The sequence below is a fragment of the Pan troglodytes genome, chromosome 10 (genome assembly GCF_028858775.2).
Source record: "Pan troglodytes isolate AG18354 chromosome 10, NHGRI_mPanTro3-v2.0_pri, whole genome shotgun sequence".
In the NCBI taxonomy this organism is placed as follows: Eukaryota; Metazoa; Chordata; class Mammalia; order Primates; family Hominidae; genus Pan; species Pan troglodytes.
The window spans coordinates 91,700,546-91,717,681 of record NC_072408.2 but is presented as its reverse complement, the minus strand read 5'-3'; the positions used below and the strand labels follow the sequence as shown (position 1 = coordinate 91,717,681).

The 17,136-nt window shown below is 34.1% G+C and overlaps 1 protein-coding gene and 1 pseudogene across 1 annotated transcript in view; both read left to right on the top strand.

Moving 5' to 3' along the window:
- SLC6A15 (solute carrier family 6 member 15) overlaps positions 1-17,136 on the top strand; it is a 52,041-nt gene that overhangs the window by 8,172 nt on the left and 26,733 nt on the right. The window contains exon 2 of the mRNA XM_016923927.3: positions 12,289-12,762. Coding sequence (XP_016779416.2) covers positions 12,474-12,762 — 289 coding nt within the window. The 5' untranslated portion in view covers positions 12,289-12,473. The remainder of the gene's footprint in view (positions 1-12,288; positions 12,763-17,136) is intronic.
- Positions 10,571-10,724, top strand: LOC112205190 (U2 spliceosomal RNA; annotated as a pseudogene).

The following is a 17,136-nucleotide window of genomic DNA, read 5'->3' as shown; positions in this document are numbered from 1 at the left end:
TTTCGTGGTTAAAATAAAATCACTGTGTGTATTTAAAAACCTAAACCACATATCCTCTACATATATCTAGCCACATTGTGAACAGGTTATTGGACAATATTTTAAATTTCAGTACAGTTTGTATAATTTTAGTTAAATCCAATACATAATTAATCTTATCCATAGACAAATGTTTCAGGTATCTATTGCTACACAACAAACCATTCTACAACATAGTGTCTTAAAATAATGACTTTTTAAAATCATTCTTCTGTGGGGTGGTTGGGCTCATTTGGGTGGTTCATTTGCTCTAATTGGTGTGTTACCTGGCTGTTCAGCTAGGGCTGGAATATCAATACCTTTGTTCTTATGCCTGGAGCTTCACCTCAGATGATGGTTGCTTGAGACTATTTCTCTCTCTCTCTCTCTCTGTCTCTCTCCCCCTCCCCCCCCCTTTCTCTCCCTTTCTCTCCCTCTTTCCATGTGGGGTTTCTAGCAGGAGAAGCAGACGTTTTACATGGTGCCTAGCTTCCAAAAGAGGGAAAGCGGAAACTGCCAAGCTTCTATAGCCTTGGAACTTGCATAGTTTCACTGCTGCTGCCTTCTGGTCAAAGCAAACCAAAGTTAACCCAGATTTAAAAGAAGGGAAAACAGCCTACTACAACAAATAACTATAAAAGATCAAACAACATTCTATAAGGGTGTATGAACAAATAAAACATATTCAGTGCCTTTAAATTAATATTTTTAGAAAACATAGTATAAATTAGTTTAAATAATAGTATATGCCTCCTAAAGATGTGTCCAGTTCCTACTTCCTGACATCTATAAATGTTACCTAATTTGGAAGAAAAGTCTTTGCAGATATAGTATTGAGATGAAGATATGATTTCGGAAGATCCAGATGGGCCCTACATGCCATGACAAGCATCCTTATAGGAAAGATGGAGAGAGACTGAAGTAGAAGGAAGTAGGCAATCTGACTACAGAAACAGAGAATGGAGTAATGAGGCCACAAATTGAGGAATGCCAGCAGCCACCAGAAACTGGAGAAGGCAAGGTTCATGTTCTCCCCTAGAGCCTCCCAAGAAAATACCACCCTGGTAACGCCTTGATTTTGGTTGACTGTAACTTAATTTGGATTCTTTGGTCTCCAGAAGTATGAAAGAATACATTTCTGTTGTTTTGAGACATTAAATTTGAAGTAATTTTTTTTATTCTCAATGTTTTTTATTTTTTATTTTTTTATTTTTTTAATACTAGGGCATATTAGTATATTTTATTTTATTTTTTGTTATACTTTAAGTTTTAGGGTACATGTGCACAATGTGCAGGTTTGTTACATATGTATACATGTGCCATGTTGGTGTGCTGCACCCATGAAGTCATCACTTACATGAGGTATATCTTATGTTAATAAAACTTTGTCTTAAAAACTTTTTGTCTACTTCAGAAATCTCTAAAAGAATTTTGAAAGATTGTCTATCTTTGATTCACAGAAGTCAACAAAAATATACTCCAATTTATGGAAATTGCTTTATGATTATAATTAATTTTGAAATAATTATGATTTCACAGAAGGGTGCACATGGAGGTGTATGCACCATTTACTCGACTTCCCCACCACTAACATCTTATGTCAGATACGGTACTATATCAAAACCAGCATATGGATGTTGGTATAATCCATAGTATGTCCACGTTTATAGCTCTATGAAATTTTATAAAATGTATACCTTCTTCTATCCCTTACCACAATGAAGATAGTAACCTGTGTGCCTTACCATATGATTCTCTCCTGCTACTCTTTTATAAGCACACCCACTTACCCTCTCCATCCCTAACTCTTCAAACCATGAATATGTTGTTTATTTCTATAATTATGTTGTTTTACAAATGTTATATAAAAATTGTTATATATGTATTTCTTTGAAATTGGCATTTTTATATTGTTTTCACTGAGTATCATTTCCTTTGGGCACATGCAAGTTGTTGCATGTATCAATAGTTCTTTTTTACTGCTGAGTAGTGGTTCATGGTGCAAATGTAGCACAGTTTAACCATTCACCCATTGAAACGCATACTGGATAGTTTCCAGTTTTTTTCTATTATAAGTAAAGCTGCTATGGACATTTGTATACAAGTTTTGTAAGGTTTTTTTTTTATTTTTCTGTGATATATCTCTGAAATATAGTTGCTGGTTACTATGAGAAGTCTTTATTAGTGTTAAAAGTAACCAAGTTGTTTTTCAGAGTGGCTGTACCATTTTACATTTCCACCAGCAACATGTGATTGATTTAGTTTCTACATGTCCTCACCAATATTTGGTGTTATTACTTTTAAAAACAAAGTTTAGCCATTCTGATAGGTGTGTTATTTGTAGCCCACCTTTTGGGAAAAAAACATATACATTTAATGAAGTATAAATTGTGACTTGGTATTGTTATTTGTAAAAAAAGTTCCCTTCCTTTTGATTGGCTCTGTAATTTTTTATTTGATAACTCAGTGCAAAAATTTTATGTAAACCAGGATACAATTTGCAAAATACATTTCAATTTATTGAATTCTATATTGTTAAAAATATTTCACATTATTCATCAAGATTATTATTTCAGTATTTCATGAAATCTCTTGATGAAAATATTTTTCCTCTATAATTATACCGTAACTATAAACTAATCGGCATATGGTGACAATTTTTCTTGAGCATTACAGTATGGTCCAAATTTTGATTTTATTTGGATGGTCTTTATTTTTGTCCTATATTAGAAAATAGAAAAATGAATTTCATTTGAATCTATAAATAATTAAACATTTCATATTCAAATTAGTTCGTATTTAAATAAAACTTTTTTTTTCAGTGAAATTTTAAGTTGTCAAAGACAGGGAGATAATTTACTAGTGTTCTAGTGCTTTATTATAGAATACTAAGCTTGTGACAAATGCCAAAAATTAGCCAGTGCAGATATATATGTTTGAGTCATCCATCATATATGTCAGATGCAGACACCTACCTGCTACTTCAAGTGTTTGCATATTTTCACTGGAAATGTTAATTAAAATTTAATATAATTTCAAAAGAGATTGTAACAATGGCTTGGGAGGTAGGAAATTTTGAAAGATGGAACAAGAATGGGGGAAAGTATTGAGTTAATTTTTTAGTGAACATATTATAGCAAGACTGGTCAAGATAAAAACAAAGAAAAATACCTATTACCAATATCAGTAATAAAGATAAGATATGATGACGAATTCTATATGTGTTTAAAAAACTGTGGAATATTATAGAACACTTTATGGCAATGAGTTTGGCACCTTACATAAAATGGACAAATCCTTCAAAAAGATGGCTTACCAAAAGTAAAACAAGAAAAGGAAAATCTTAGTAGCTGTATATCAATGAAATGAATTGAATTTTTAATTTAAAACCTTTCAGAAAGAAAACCCCAAGCCCAGATGGCTTTATTGGTGAGTGCTGCCAAACTTTTAAAGAAGAATAAAACTAATTCTACACACGTACTCTCAGAAAATAAAAGATAAATCATTTCAAAGCTTTCTAAGACACCACCAAAACCACAGAAGCAAAATACATTTTATATATATATACACACACACACATATATACGTATACATATATACATATATACATGTATATATGTGTATAGATATGTATATATATACATACATATATACATCCACTTTCCTATGAATGTAGTTGAAAGAAAATCTATAACAAAATATAGCAGATTTATTTTAGTGATATATTAAAAAGTAATTCATCTTGACCAAGTGAGGTTTATTTCATAAATGAAAGATTGTTTTAAGATAGAAGAGCAACGAACGTGATACTCCATATGAATAGATGAAGAAATGATATGGTTATCTTAATAAAGGCAAAAATAATTTGTCAAAATTTAACACAGTAATTCAAACTAATGACCTCACTGAACTAGGAATATAAAGTAACTTCTCTAAACTAATAAAGGGATCTATGAAAACAATGTCCAATTAACATTGAACGTAGGGGAATATTGACTACAAATAACACTGAGACATAAATGAAGATGTTTGCCTTTAGCATTTCTAGTCAATGTTTTGGTGGATGTCTTAGCCAGTAAAATAAGTCAAGAGAAAGATATAAAAATAATGATTATAAAAATGAAAGTTAAATTATCATTATTGACTGATGACATGATTATGTAAATGGAGGTCCCTCGGGATCTTAGAAAGATGCAAAACTTGATTTAGCATCTTTGTGGGCAGAAGCCTATATTAAAAATCAGTTATATTGCATATACTAGCAAAATATAATTGAAACCTAAGAAAAGAATTTGCAATCATACCCCAAACACACATTAATCAGAAATAAATTTAACAAAAGTTGTGCAAGACCAATACACTGAAATCTCTGAAACACTGTTGAGAGAAATTAAAGACATGAAATAAATAAAAAGATACACCAAGTTTATAGAGTGGAAAACTCAATTTGGTAGATATCAGTGTTCCCCAAATAGATCAATGAAATCAATGTAATTCAATTTTAAATCCTAGTAGGCTGGGTTTTTTGTGGTAGAAATTGTCAAGCTGATTTCAAAAATTACGTGGAAATAAAAGAACCTAGAACAGGTGAAACAATCTTGAAAAAGAACACAAAAAGTAAAATGGTTGGGGTTAAGAACCACTGAGTTGGAAATTTATTATCATGATTTTAAAAATTTTGGATCTACTTTTAAGTGCTTCAAAATAGATTTATTTTGAAAAATATATGAAGATAACTAAAGCGATACAAAAAATGAGAGATTGAGAAAGAGGTAAATATAAGTTCAATTTTAAATACTGTAAAGTTCCCAACATATTTATGTATTTATGTTCATATACGTAGATAGATGAATGGAAATATAGCAGTAGTTTTTGATTCATAATTTGTAAGCCATTTGGGGTTCTTTGCAAGCTTTAGAAACTGATGCTGGATAAGAGGCAAAGAAAAGTAATATTGGCAGTCACAGGAGCTCAAAGAAACAATGGGATGCTTGGCAATGAAATGGAAAAAGGCAAGAATGAAAATAGTTCTGAAAACTAGGAGCCAATGTCCATGACTACGGTAGTATTTACAGCCTGGGCATAATGCCTTTGATGGAATTGGATGACATGCCTACCTTTTTATCACTTTGTGCCTCTCCTCAAGATTAAAACTCCAGGGAGGTGGAAACTAAGCAAATGCTGAATTTTTTCGAAGATAGTGGCAGTATTTTTTTTTCCTTTCTACGCATGCCTTTTGCAGTAGGGTTTTTTTGTCCCTTCCATCAAAAAGTAAGGTTTATCTCTACTCTTGAATCAGTATGGACTTAGGTTTGAGACTTTCTTTGGTCAATGAGGCATTAGCCGATGTGAAATAGAGAGAGGCTCTAGTAGCACTTGTACATTGGGCTCACCTTTTTTTTTGGCTACAGTTGGAAATCTGAGCTACAATATGAACAAGTTGCAGGTAGTATTTTGGAGAGATTACTTATAAGCAAACCAAAGTGCTCCAGCTGACAGCCTGACTTTTGCTAGAATGTCAATTAGACCATATTAGACCACCTTCTTGGAACTGACAGATCACTGCAGTGCAGGACCGAATTCAAGAACAACTGATCCTGTAAGCCTAGTTCACACTGCTAATTCAGAGAATCATGAATGAATTAAATTGTTTTTCAAAGCCACTAAATATAAAGGAGATTTGATGTGCAGCCATGGATAACTGAAACAAACAAAAAGTTGTGTTAAGGAGAAAATTAAACATGCAGCATTGGCTCTGGACCTAACATTGTCCTTAATATTACAGAAGCATCTACAACAAATCAGTTATATTATAGTCTTAGTGTTGTGATAATCATAGTAATAAAAGAGAGAATATATTGAGTCCTCTCAGTGTGCTGACATTGACTTATGTACTGTGTCAGTAGATAAGTATATTATTGTTCTCATTTTATAAATGAAGAAACTGAAGCACAGTTTAGTAACTTGGCCAGGGTCATAAAACCATAAGTGACAGAGTTACAATTTGAACTCACATAGTCTCTTTCTAAAATCTATGTATAAATATTTGGGACCAATACATGTCTTTTCACATCAAAACATATTGATTCTTATAATATCACATTACAATTAAATAAGAAAGATTATATGAAAACATGAAGAGCTTGAGGTCATTATCCTCTTTTATATAATAAGTTGTTTTTTGCTTGTTTGTTTGTTTGTTTGTTTGTTTAAGACAGATCTCACTCTGTCACCGAGGCTGGAGTGCAGTGATGCAATCTCAGCTCACTGCAACATCCACCTCCTGGCTCAAGTGATTCTTATGCCTCAGCCAACCAAGTAGCTGGGACTAAAGGTGCATGCCACCAGGCCTGGCTAATTTTTGTAGTTTTTGGTAGAGATGGGGTTTCACCATGTTGGCCAGGCTGGTCTTGAACTCCTGGCATCAAGTGATCTGCCCATCTCAGCCTCCCAGTGCTGGGATTATAGGCATGAGCCACTGTGCCCAACCAAGTCATATTTACACAGTATCTATTACTTCCTACACGAAAGATGAGCATATTTTCACACTCTTATTTCTTTTTCTCCTCTCATTTCAATTTTCGATTTTGTTTTTTTTTGTAATTTAACTCACAATTGTCCCCTGCACATAATTTCTATAAAAAGTAAACCATATCTCCTTGTTTAAATTAATGTTCACTTCTATTCTTCAACATGGCTCCTCTTTACTAAGATCTTTTACTTTGTTTTCTCTGTTTGGCTAAATTTTATGATTATGTAGTCTTTCCCTCCATACCCCACTCCTTCATGCCATAGGGCTCATCATTTCTCTTATGCTTAGGAATATTTGCCTGTGGCTTTTATAATCAGAATACAAATTAATTGGGTATAAAATTGGAGATCACATATTTTTCTCTTAGTTTTATTGAAATTAATGAATATTATGAGAAGCGTTTTAATTTCATCTATTAATGGATATTATGAGAAGTGTTTTAATTTGATCTTTCTACTTCTGCTTGAAATCCCTAGGAATTCTTATCTTGGTAATTTATCAGTGTTTACTCTTCTGTATTGTTATTATTATTTGCAAATACAAGTCTTCAAGCAAAACCTCTGCTTTTCTTTTAGTATTTTGTATTTTATTAATTGTATTATTGTGTTTGGCTATACCAATTAGAAGTTTGTTGGATTACCTTTAGCTGACTTCAGTTTTCATTAGCTTTCTTCTAAATTACTTTAAGATATTTGTAACTTTTCATTTCTTTTTTGTGAACTTTCTTTACATCTGTCCTCCATGTCTCAGATATAGTTTCAGTAGTGTTTATTCTAGTTTCTGTTGTTTCTTTTTCTTTATTTTATTTTATTTTATTTATTTTATTTGAGACACGGTCTTGCTCCGTCACTCAGGCTGGAATGCAGTGGTATGATTTGTGCAACCGCTGCCTGCAACCTCTGCCTCCCCAGTTCAAATGATTCTCCTGCCCCAGCCTCCTGAGTATCTGGGATTACAGGCGCCTGCCACCACACCCAGCTAATTTTTGTATTTTTTTAGGGGAGAGGGAGTTTCACCATATTGGCCAGTATGGCCTCGAACTCCTGGCCTCAAGTGATCCACCCGCCTAGTGCTCCCAAAGTGCTGGGTTTACAGGCATGAACCACCACACCTGGCCTTCAGTTGCTTCTAATGTGACTTTCAGTCCTCTGATGAATTCTCCCATTTCTTGTGTTCATCCACTTACCTTTTTCTTTCAGTTAATCTTTTAGTTCACTTCCATGAAATTTGTTTTAAATAAATGTTTTCTTTGTAACTCTGAAGCACATTGTTTCCTGGTGTATATTTATATTCTGTATATGTCTTTTGCTTATGTTTCTTCCTCTGTCCACTATCACCTCTATCTTTCCATTTCCATACACATATTTTTCATTATTTGGAACTACTCATTTTCAATAGGAAAATTTCTATATTGGAATATTTTTTGACATGGGAATTGAGTGCCATATAAATTGAGTGAGCTGGGGAACTCCACATTTTCAATTTAGATTTATTCTCTGAAAGAGAGGTTGGCAAATGTTTTCAGTGAAGAGTTAGTAAACATTTTAGGCTTTATGGTCCATAACAATAACTCTGTTGTTGTAGCACAAAATCAGCCATAACAAAATGTAAATCTATGGGCATGGATACGTGCCAACACAATCTTTTTTTTTTTTTTTTTTTTTTACAAAATACAGATGGTGGGTTGTATTTGGCCCATGAGCAATATTTTATGGGCATGGATACATGCCAATGCAATCTTTTTTACAAAATACAGATGGTGGGTTGTATTTGGCCCATGAGCAATATTGTGTTGACTCCTGCTCTATTGTACAGTTGTAGACAGGAGGCTCTTACCCAATAATGATGAGGACAAGTATTACAACTCTTCGGGGCAGATGAAGTGCAGTGAGTGATAGTTTGTTCCTTAGTTGATTCTCTGTCACAAGAATGGATGCTGCTAAGTTGGCAGAGATTGTGCTGTTACTTGATACTGATTCCACTACTGTCCATATGACCTATCGAGCACTGATACTTTATCACTCTATCTCTCTTCCTGGACATTTCTCTTCATTTCTTCTTCTGTTCTCAGATGTAACAATTGTAATACATTTTTGGCAATTGCCAACCTCTCTTTTGATTTTCTTTTTCGTCTATGTTTATGGACTACATTTATGGACTTAGTTTTTAGGCGGGCTTTTAGAATTTATAAAAATGGTTATCCTTCAAGAAAGTTACTCTTAAAAATTTGAAATTGATCTGGCTTCTAAATTATTGTTGCTATACGTAGTTTTAATAAATCTCTTCAGAAACTAAATTTATTTATTTACTTTTGGCTATATGAAACCTGTGCACAAGAAGTGAATTCTTATGTTCAGTGGGTGCATGGTCTTAAAGTAAAAATACAAACAAGCTGGGCATGGTGGCTCACGCTTGTAATCCTAGCACTTTGGGAGGCCGAGGTGGGTGGATCACGAGGTCAGGAGTTCAAGACCAGCCTGACCAAGAAGGTGAAACCTTGTCTCTACTAAAAATACAAAAATTAGCCGGGCATGGGGACGGGTGCCTGTAATCCCAGCTACCCAAGAGGCTGAGGCAGAGAATTGCTTGAACTCGGGAGGCAGAGGTTGTGGTGAGCCGAGATCACGCCACTGCACTCCAGGCTGGGCGACAGAGTGAGACTCCATCTCAAAAAAAACAAAACAAAACAAAACAAAAACAAAAACAAAAACAAACAAAAATGAAAACATCTAAGTGCAAAATACTTGTTTAGTTATATGATCTTATTCTTTAAACCTTTCGGTTCATTCATTCAACAGACAAGTTTAAACATTGGTAATATGGGGGTGAGTAAGATAAACAATGTCATTCTCAAGGCAATGACTTATTTTCTCCTAGACTTACATGTTATTGTGAATATTTTAATGTTAATTACAATTCTTCCCCTATCTTCCTACAACCACCCCAGACAGACCAAGAAGTGGGACAGGGTAAGAAAAATAGTAAGAAAAGAGAGCTTTGATAATTTTATTTATAATATCATTAAGGATTCATTATAGTTTTTTGCTCATATGAGAAAAGGAGCTCTTAATGCATGCAAATACCCACTTCAACTCCCTTTTTAATAAGTATTTTATTTTATAAAGTTTGGCTAGAGTTGTTATACAATATCTATAGTATATATTTATGTATATTCAAAGTGTTTATGATATAATATTACATTTAAAATTTATTTACATTAGATACTGACTTTTTAAAATAGAAAATATGACCTTCAGGTAGTTTGATCAGAATTTTTAAGTGTAAACTTTGCCAAAGGATATCTTACGCAAATTGGTGAGGATTATTCACTTGGTGTGTAAAAAACATGCAGTAGTAGCCAAAGGTATTACTTTTTATTTTGATTTTTGTGTGTGTATTTTTTGTCCAAAGAATAGAAATGTATAGAAGAGATATAGTATTTTCCATAAAAATTTGGGGGAGATTCATGGTTCACACTATTTAAAATTTTTTTTCTTTGTAAAATGTTGAGTGTTTTTACTATAATAGTATCTCTAAGCTTGGATACACTCCTTAGTTTTCTGTCTGTATGGAAAAAGCAAAAGGAATAAGAAACCAAAGTTTATTGTGGGAACTGAGGTTAAGAGAGGCATAACTATCAGCATTTACACAATTAATAAGTTAGAGTGCTAGGACACAACTCCAAATTTGTCAGACTAAAATCCATGCTCTTATCCATATATCACTTGCTACTATGCCAACACATTTTATCTTCAGATAATTTAATAAATGTAAAACTTTTTTCTGGATAATTCATGTCTTACAAATCACAATTTTTTATATGTCAGGTTGTTTTCTTCCAGCAAATACCATCTAGAAATTTGTTTATTTCAGTTTTTCAATGGCTATATTTATTAATGTATTCAACTAATATTTACTGAGCTGTAGGGGAAATAATATACATTAAACAGACAAAATGTCAAACCTCATGAATTATTTCCATATCAAAACTTTATTGGCCTCTGTGAAATAGTCACTGTGATCACTTCTCGGCCTTTTTGCTAAGATCAAGTGTAGTATCTGTTCTTATCAGTTTAAAATAATCACTGTGGGAAGTTTTACACCTATTCTGGAGATGTGTCTATCACTCAAAATATTTTGGGAATGCATCTCTTTCACAATTTTCTAAACAGTTTTCTCTTAATCTTCACCAAATCCTAAACGAGGAGTGTTTGCTCTTAGGGTATATATTTTAATTTTAAAACAACTAAACATCATCCCAACCTAAAGGCAACAAATTAGTTACATAGTAAGTTAAGTAATTTTTTTTCCACTGGGTTACCCAACACTTTGTCTTGCTCATTAAGATTATAGATTGAAATATGATAGCTGTTTTCTTTGACTTTTAATGTCAATCTAATAGCAGTTCTCTTAAGAAATTCTATTTTATTCCAGAAATGAAGGGCGGAATTCTTGGGCTACCATTTCATAAATTTCCTGATTCAGATTTGAAGAGAAGCACTCATATTTTTCAGTCACATTTTAACATAGTGTCGCTGGTCTGTAGACATGTCTTATATACTTACTTGGTCTGTATCTGAGTGGGGAAAAGGATAGGAGACGTAACATACAAATAAAGAAAGGAAAAAAAATCCCAAAGTGATTACAGTGTTTTTCCTGAGCTGTTAAGAGACTGATCACATATATAATGTACATTTTGATCATTTCTTGTCTCATTTATACTTTTCCTTATGTTTGGGTATGACCTCTCTCCATTTATGCTCAACTCTAATTTTATCCAACATTCCTGATCTTTCCTGTTGTAATAATGTTGGGTCATTTAAATTCTGCACTATAGAATTGTTATTTGATGTACCTTTCTCTCTATTAAATATAAGATCCTTAAAAACATGCTTTGTACGTTTCATTGATTATTGTATCCCATAAAGCCTCATCACAATAAATATCAAATGGGTTGGGTGAGATCACTTATGCAATATAATCCCAGCACTTTGGGAGGCCAAGGCGGGATCCCTTGAACCCAGAAGTTCGAGATCTGCCTAGGCAACATAGTGAGACTTCATCTCTACAAAGAAAAGAAAAATAAAATTAGCTGGGTGTGGTGGTACACACCTGTAGTCCCAGCTACTTCTGGGACTGAGGCAAGAGGATCTCTGGGAGAGGTACAGGCTGCAGTGAGTCCTGATTTTGCCACAGCACTCCAGCCTGGGTGACAGAGTGGGACCCTGTCTCCAAAAATAAAAATAAAATAAACTAGGTTAAATTTTTGAGAACAATTAATATCAAATGAGTGAATGACGAATGTTTGAACAGAAGAGATTATATATGAGACAAATTTACAGAGTTGGTTTGCAATTGTGTTTATAATTCCACAAGGAACAAAATCAGGGATATATAAGAAAATATCTGCTTTAGTCAGGGAGGAAAAAATAAAGAATTAAGAAAAAGAGTCCTAAAAGTTTAGTTACTAATGAACAGAATATTCATTATGCATTGGAGTGTATCTGAGATTTTTGCAAGAAGGAGGATGTTAGCTAAGAAAGTTGTATTTGAAGCTCATATGTGCTTTAAAATTCTTATACTTATGGGAATATTAAGCTCTGAAATGCTAAAGACAGTTACATGTTTTATACTCTGTAGAAAGGGTTTCTATCATAAAAATAAACAAAAAAGAATAATTCTGTATTTAAATTTTTTCATCATTAAATATGATCACATTTCAACTTATAATTTTACAGGTACCTACGGAATACTGGACATACGGATTCAGAATCCATAAGGCTTTATCACCTTGAATCAAGGATTTATTTGATATCATCCTCGGTCTTTACTTCCTATCAAGTAACATTGTTTTGAAAAACAGAATTAACACATTTGCCATAAGGGAGTTTTTTTTTTTTTAAAATACTTCGCATACTCTCCAATGCCCAAAAATAGCAAGGTGGTAAAAAGAGAATTAGATGATGATGTTACTGAGTCTGTCAAAGACCTTCTTTCCAATGAAGACGCAGCTGATGATGCTTTTAAGACAAGTGAACTAATTGTTGATGGCCAGGAAGAGAAAGATACAGATGTTGAAGAAGGATCTGAAGTCGAAGATGAAAGACCAGCTTGGAACAGTAAACTACAATACATCCTGGCCCAAGTTGGATTTTCTGTAGGTTTAGGAAATGTGTGGCGATTTCCATACCTATGTCAGAAGAATGGGGGTGGTAAGTAATCTTTTTAAGTGATAAATTACTGTAGTAAATTGCAATTGGGTTTCTCAAATAGCTCCTATTATTGCTGTTTCTCATTATTTTTGAAACTTTCGATTTCATTGTAAAGCTAGAGAAACCCACTTCTTTGTGGGAAGTGAGCCCAGATATGTTTTCAGATTACGTTTCCACAGGAGCAGATGGGCTTGCTGTGAATGCTCAGGGATTGCTTAAGGGTAACACATTCTCAACTTCTTTCTCTGGAAGCTTATTAAACAACTCTGAATAACTGAGTGAAACTTTTCTTGCATCATTTGTGCCTGTAAATTATTCCCTTTGAAGAATAACCTAAAGCTTCTGATATATGACAATACTGGTGAAGGAAAACAGAATTTTCTCTCCGTGATTTATTAATTCTTAATTTTAAGTTGCCTCATTCTTCAAAAAATACAAAATGATATGTAACTTAGAATAATCATAATCTTCAAATGCTGATGAGAACATTTAGATCCCAGTAGAAGGAATGTAAACAGATAATACAATGCTAGACATTCTTCATTCTTAGGCATTTTATGCATTTCCTTTCCAGTTCTATGGGGGTATTTTGGAACAATGTTCCATTTCAAAGACAACTTTAAAGAAATTAGCAACCTTAATTTTAAACAAAATTATCTGCAACATCATTGCTATTCTTGCTATTAATATTTGCATTTGTACTTATAAAGGCTTACTTAGCAAAATTATCTTAGAAGTCTAGGGAAAAAACTTTACAAAGGGGAAAATTGTTTACATATGATGCTAGTTCTATAGTACACCAAAACCAAACTGAATTTAATTTAACTAACATTGGATTGAAATGTTATTATCTATGTATATGAAATATTATTATTTATGTACATGTACATGCTGTTAAAATAAGTGTGGCTGAAAACAAAATATTCCATAAGTCATGCATTTCAGGACACAAAGTATATAAAGAATATTTTGGTATTTGATTCTAGTTTGTGATAATTTTATTGACTGGACAAAAATATGGTTTATTTTTAATGTGGTTGTAATCTACAAACCCTACATCAAATAAAATAATAAAACCCATGCGTATGTAAATTTTTTCCTGGCCACTGAAACATGAAACTCTTAAGATGTTATGGTGACAAAATATGTTTAAGATATCTTTTAGTTAATTCAAACAGGCACAAAACAAAAGGTTTGGAAAAAGTAGCCCATTTGGCAAATCTGCCTTAGAGGTAAAGATCAATACCTAGAGTCAGTGACGCACTGTGCATCCCTATACTGAAAAGCTCCTTAGCTAGCTGGTAACCTCACACATGAATTATTTATTAAATCAGCTGTAAGCAACTATGTACTATCCTGCTTTTTGTTTCTCACAAATCATTCCATTTGCCAAGACTAGCAGAATATCAATTCTGGTTTTAAGACTTTTTTGCCTTGTAAATCGTATTGACCACACTATTAAGGAGGATAGCTGATTTGGCTGAAAAGTCAGGTTGACTTCCATTTAGTACAATTTCTGTCTTGCTGGAGAGTGCTAAAAGATTTTATATGTAGTAATTGGTTCTTAGCACAAATGGCTCCTCCTTCTTATTTCCATACATTAAAAAAGTCAAAATATCTTTTCTAGTATTATTTCTTTTCTACTAAATGGAAATACTAGAAAGCAGTAGTGTACATATTATAAAATACAAACCGATTTTTCACTTTAGAATGGTTGTTACAGTACCAAAGATTGTACTCACCATTCAGTATGGCATTGAGTCTTCTAATTGTTGGAGGAATATCTTCTGGCTAAACAACCAGAAGATAGTCCTCTGCCTCAGGCTATCAAAATCTTATTCATGAATCACTTAAGCACTTTTTGAGTAATAGAAAAAAAAGGTAATAGAGTCAATATAAGTTTATTTGCCTAATGATATTATCCTTTTAAAACACAATGGTTAAGCGAAGTAGGTGGTATAGTATAGAGACTTCCAGATCAGGTTTTGAAGTCAATTTCACTGTTTGAAGCCTGGTTCTTTTACACACTACCCATGTGACCTTTCACAGGCTACCTCATTTGTTCAGGCTTAGTTTCCACCCTGTAAAATAGGGTTAATAATTTTATCTATCTCCAAGGATTCTTGTAAGGGATACATTAATAGCTACAGGTAATGTGCTTAGAAATGTGGCTGGCAAATAGTACATGTTCAAATATATGTATTTAAAGCGTAACACATTTATTAAATCGTAGTCTTTCATAACATGGGAACTTTCAGAAATGAAGACCCAAAGACTCAGGGAAAACTGTTTTTTTTTTTTTTTTCTTTTTTTTCTGAGACCCAGTCTTGCTCTTTTGCCCAGCCTGGAGTTCAGTGGCGCAATCTCTGTCTGCTCACTACAAGCTCCGCCTCCCGGGTTCACACCATTCTCCTGCCTCAGCCTCCCGAGTAGCTGGGACTACGGGCGCCCGCCACCACGCCCGGCTAATTTTTTGTATTTTTGGTAGAGACAGGGTTTCACCGTGTTAGCCAGGATGGTCTTGATCTCCTGACCTCATGATCCGTCTGCCTCGGCCTCCCAAAGTGCTGGGACTACAGGCATGGCTACCGTGCCCAGGCAACTGTTTTTATGCTTAGATTACCTGAAGAATAGGCAGCCATGTAGAAATGTGATTGGACAAAAGGGTAGATCTAATGAGAATAGACTAAAGGAAGCAAACCCAGCAAGTCCTGTCTGTTCAGATTTTTCTTGACCTCTCTGAGTAGCATTCCTTCCTCCTGGATATGAAACAGGACGTCTCCGGAATGAGGATCTTCAAGGGAGAAGGGAGAAAATGACCTTTCTAGGTTTTGTGGCTTGCTTTGGGGAAGAGGCATTCTAGTTTCTATGACCCACCTTGAGGGAAAGAAATCTTGTGTCTGTGACTTGCTTCAGGGACAAAAAAAGAGTGGGAGACAGGAGTAAAGAAAAAGGCCAGGAAGCCTTGGCTTCCGAGGTCCTTCCAATTTCCTTTAGTTCAAGGTATCCAGCATGCCAACGTGCCACGCTTAAAAGAAAAATTATTTCAATAGCTTTTGGAGTAGAAGTGGATTTTTGTTACATAAATGAATTATATAGTGGTGAATTCAGAGATTTTAATGTACCCCTCACCCAAGTAGCATACATTGTACATAATATGTAGTTTTTTAACCCTATCCCCTATCCCAATTTTCCCCTTCTGAATCTCTAAAGTGCATTACATCATACTGTATGCCTTTGCATACTTATAGCCTAACTCCTACTTATAAATAAGAACATAAAGTTTTTGGTTTTCTACTCCTAAGTTATTTCACTTAGAATAATGGCCTCCAGCTCCATTCAATTTAATATGAAGGGCATTATTTTGTTCCTTTTTATGGCTGAGTAGTATTCTGTGGTGCATAATATCACCTTTTCTTTATCCACTCATTAGTCGATGGGCACTTAGGCTGGTTCCACATCTTTGCAATTGTGAATTGTACTGCTGTAAACATATGCATGTAAGTGTCTTTTTTTTGTTTTTGTTTTTGGCTTTTTTTTTTTTTTTTTCGACAAGGTCTCACTCTGTCACCCAGACTGGAGTGCAGTGGTGCGATCTCAGCTCACTGCAACCTCTCCCCATCTTTGGACTCAAGAGTCAGTCTTCCCACCTCAGCCTTCCGAGTAGCTGGGACCACAGGTGCGCAGCCCACGCTCAGCTGTTTTTTTTTTCTTTTTTTTTTTTGTATTTTATTTTTTTTTTAGTAGAGACGGGGGGGTCTCACCATGTTGCCCAAGCTGGTCTCGAACTCCTGAACTCAAGCGATCTGCCAGCCTCGGCCTCCCAAAGTGCTGAGATTACAGGCATGAGCCACCGTGCCCAGCCTCAAGTATCTTTTTCATATAATAACTTTTCTTCCTTTGGGTAGATATCTAGGAGTGGGCTTGCTGGATTGAATGTAGATCTACTTTCAGTTCTTTAAGGGTTCTTCATACTGTTTTCTATAGAAGAATTTGAGATAGAAGAAAAGTCTAAGTATCCAACAGCATGTCACGCACACATAACTGGAAAAAAATCCCCAATGAGTTCAGTCATAATTCTTTCTCTCTCTCTTTTTTCTTACTCATTCACATGCGTATAAAAAACCCATTCATAATCTAAGATTTGATGCAGATGTTAAAATTCACTTTCAGTCTTTGGGAAAAACATTAAGGTCAGCAGTTCCTGAATGTTACTAATCATTTTAGAATTAGAATTTTGTTTTCTAAGCTCATGCATCCAATTTTTACATTGTATATGTAGTTTTGTTAGAATCAACTAAGAATGAAAGACTGAAAATCAGTCATAGAAAGGTTCAGATTATGTAGCAACCACTATGTAGGGAAGTGCCTGGA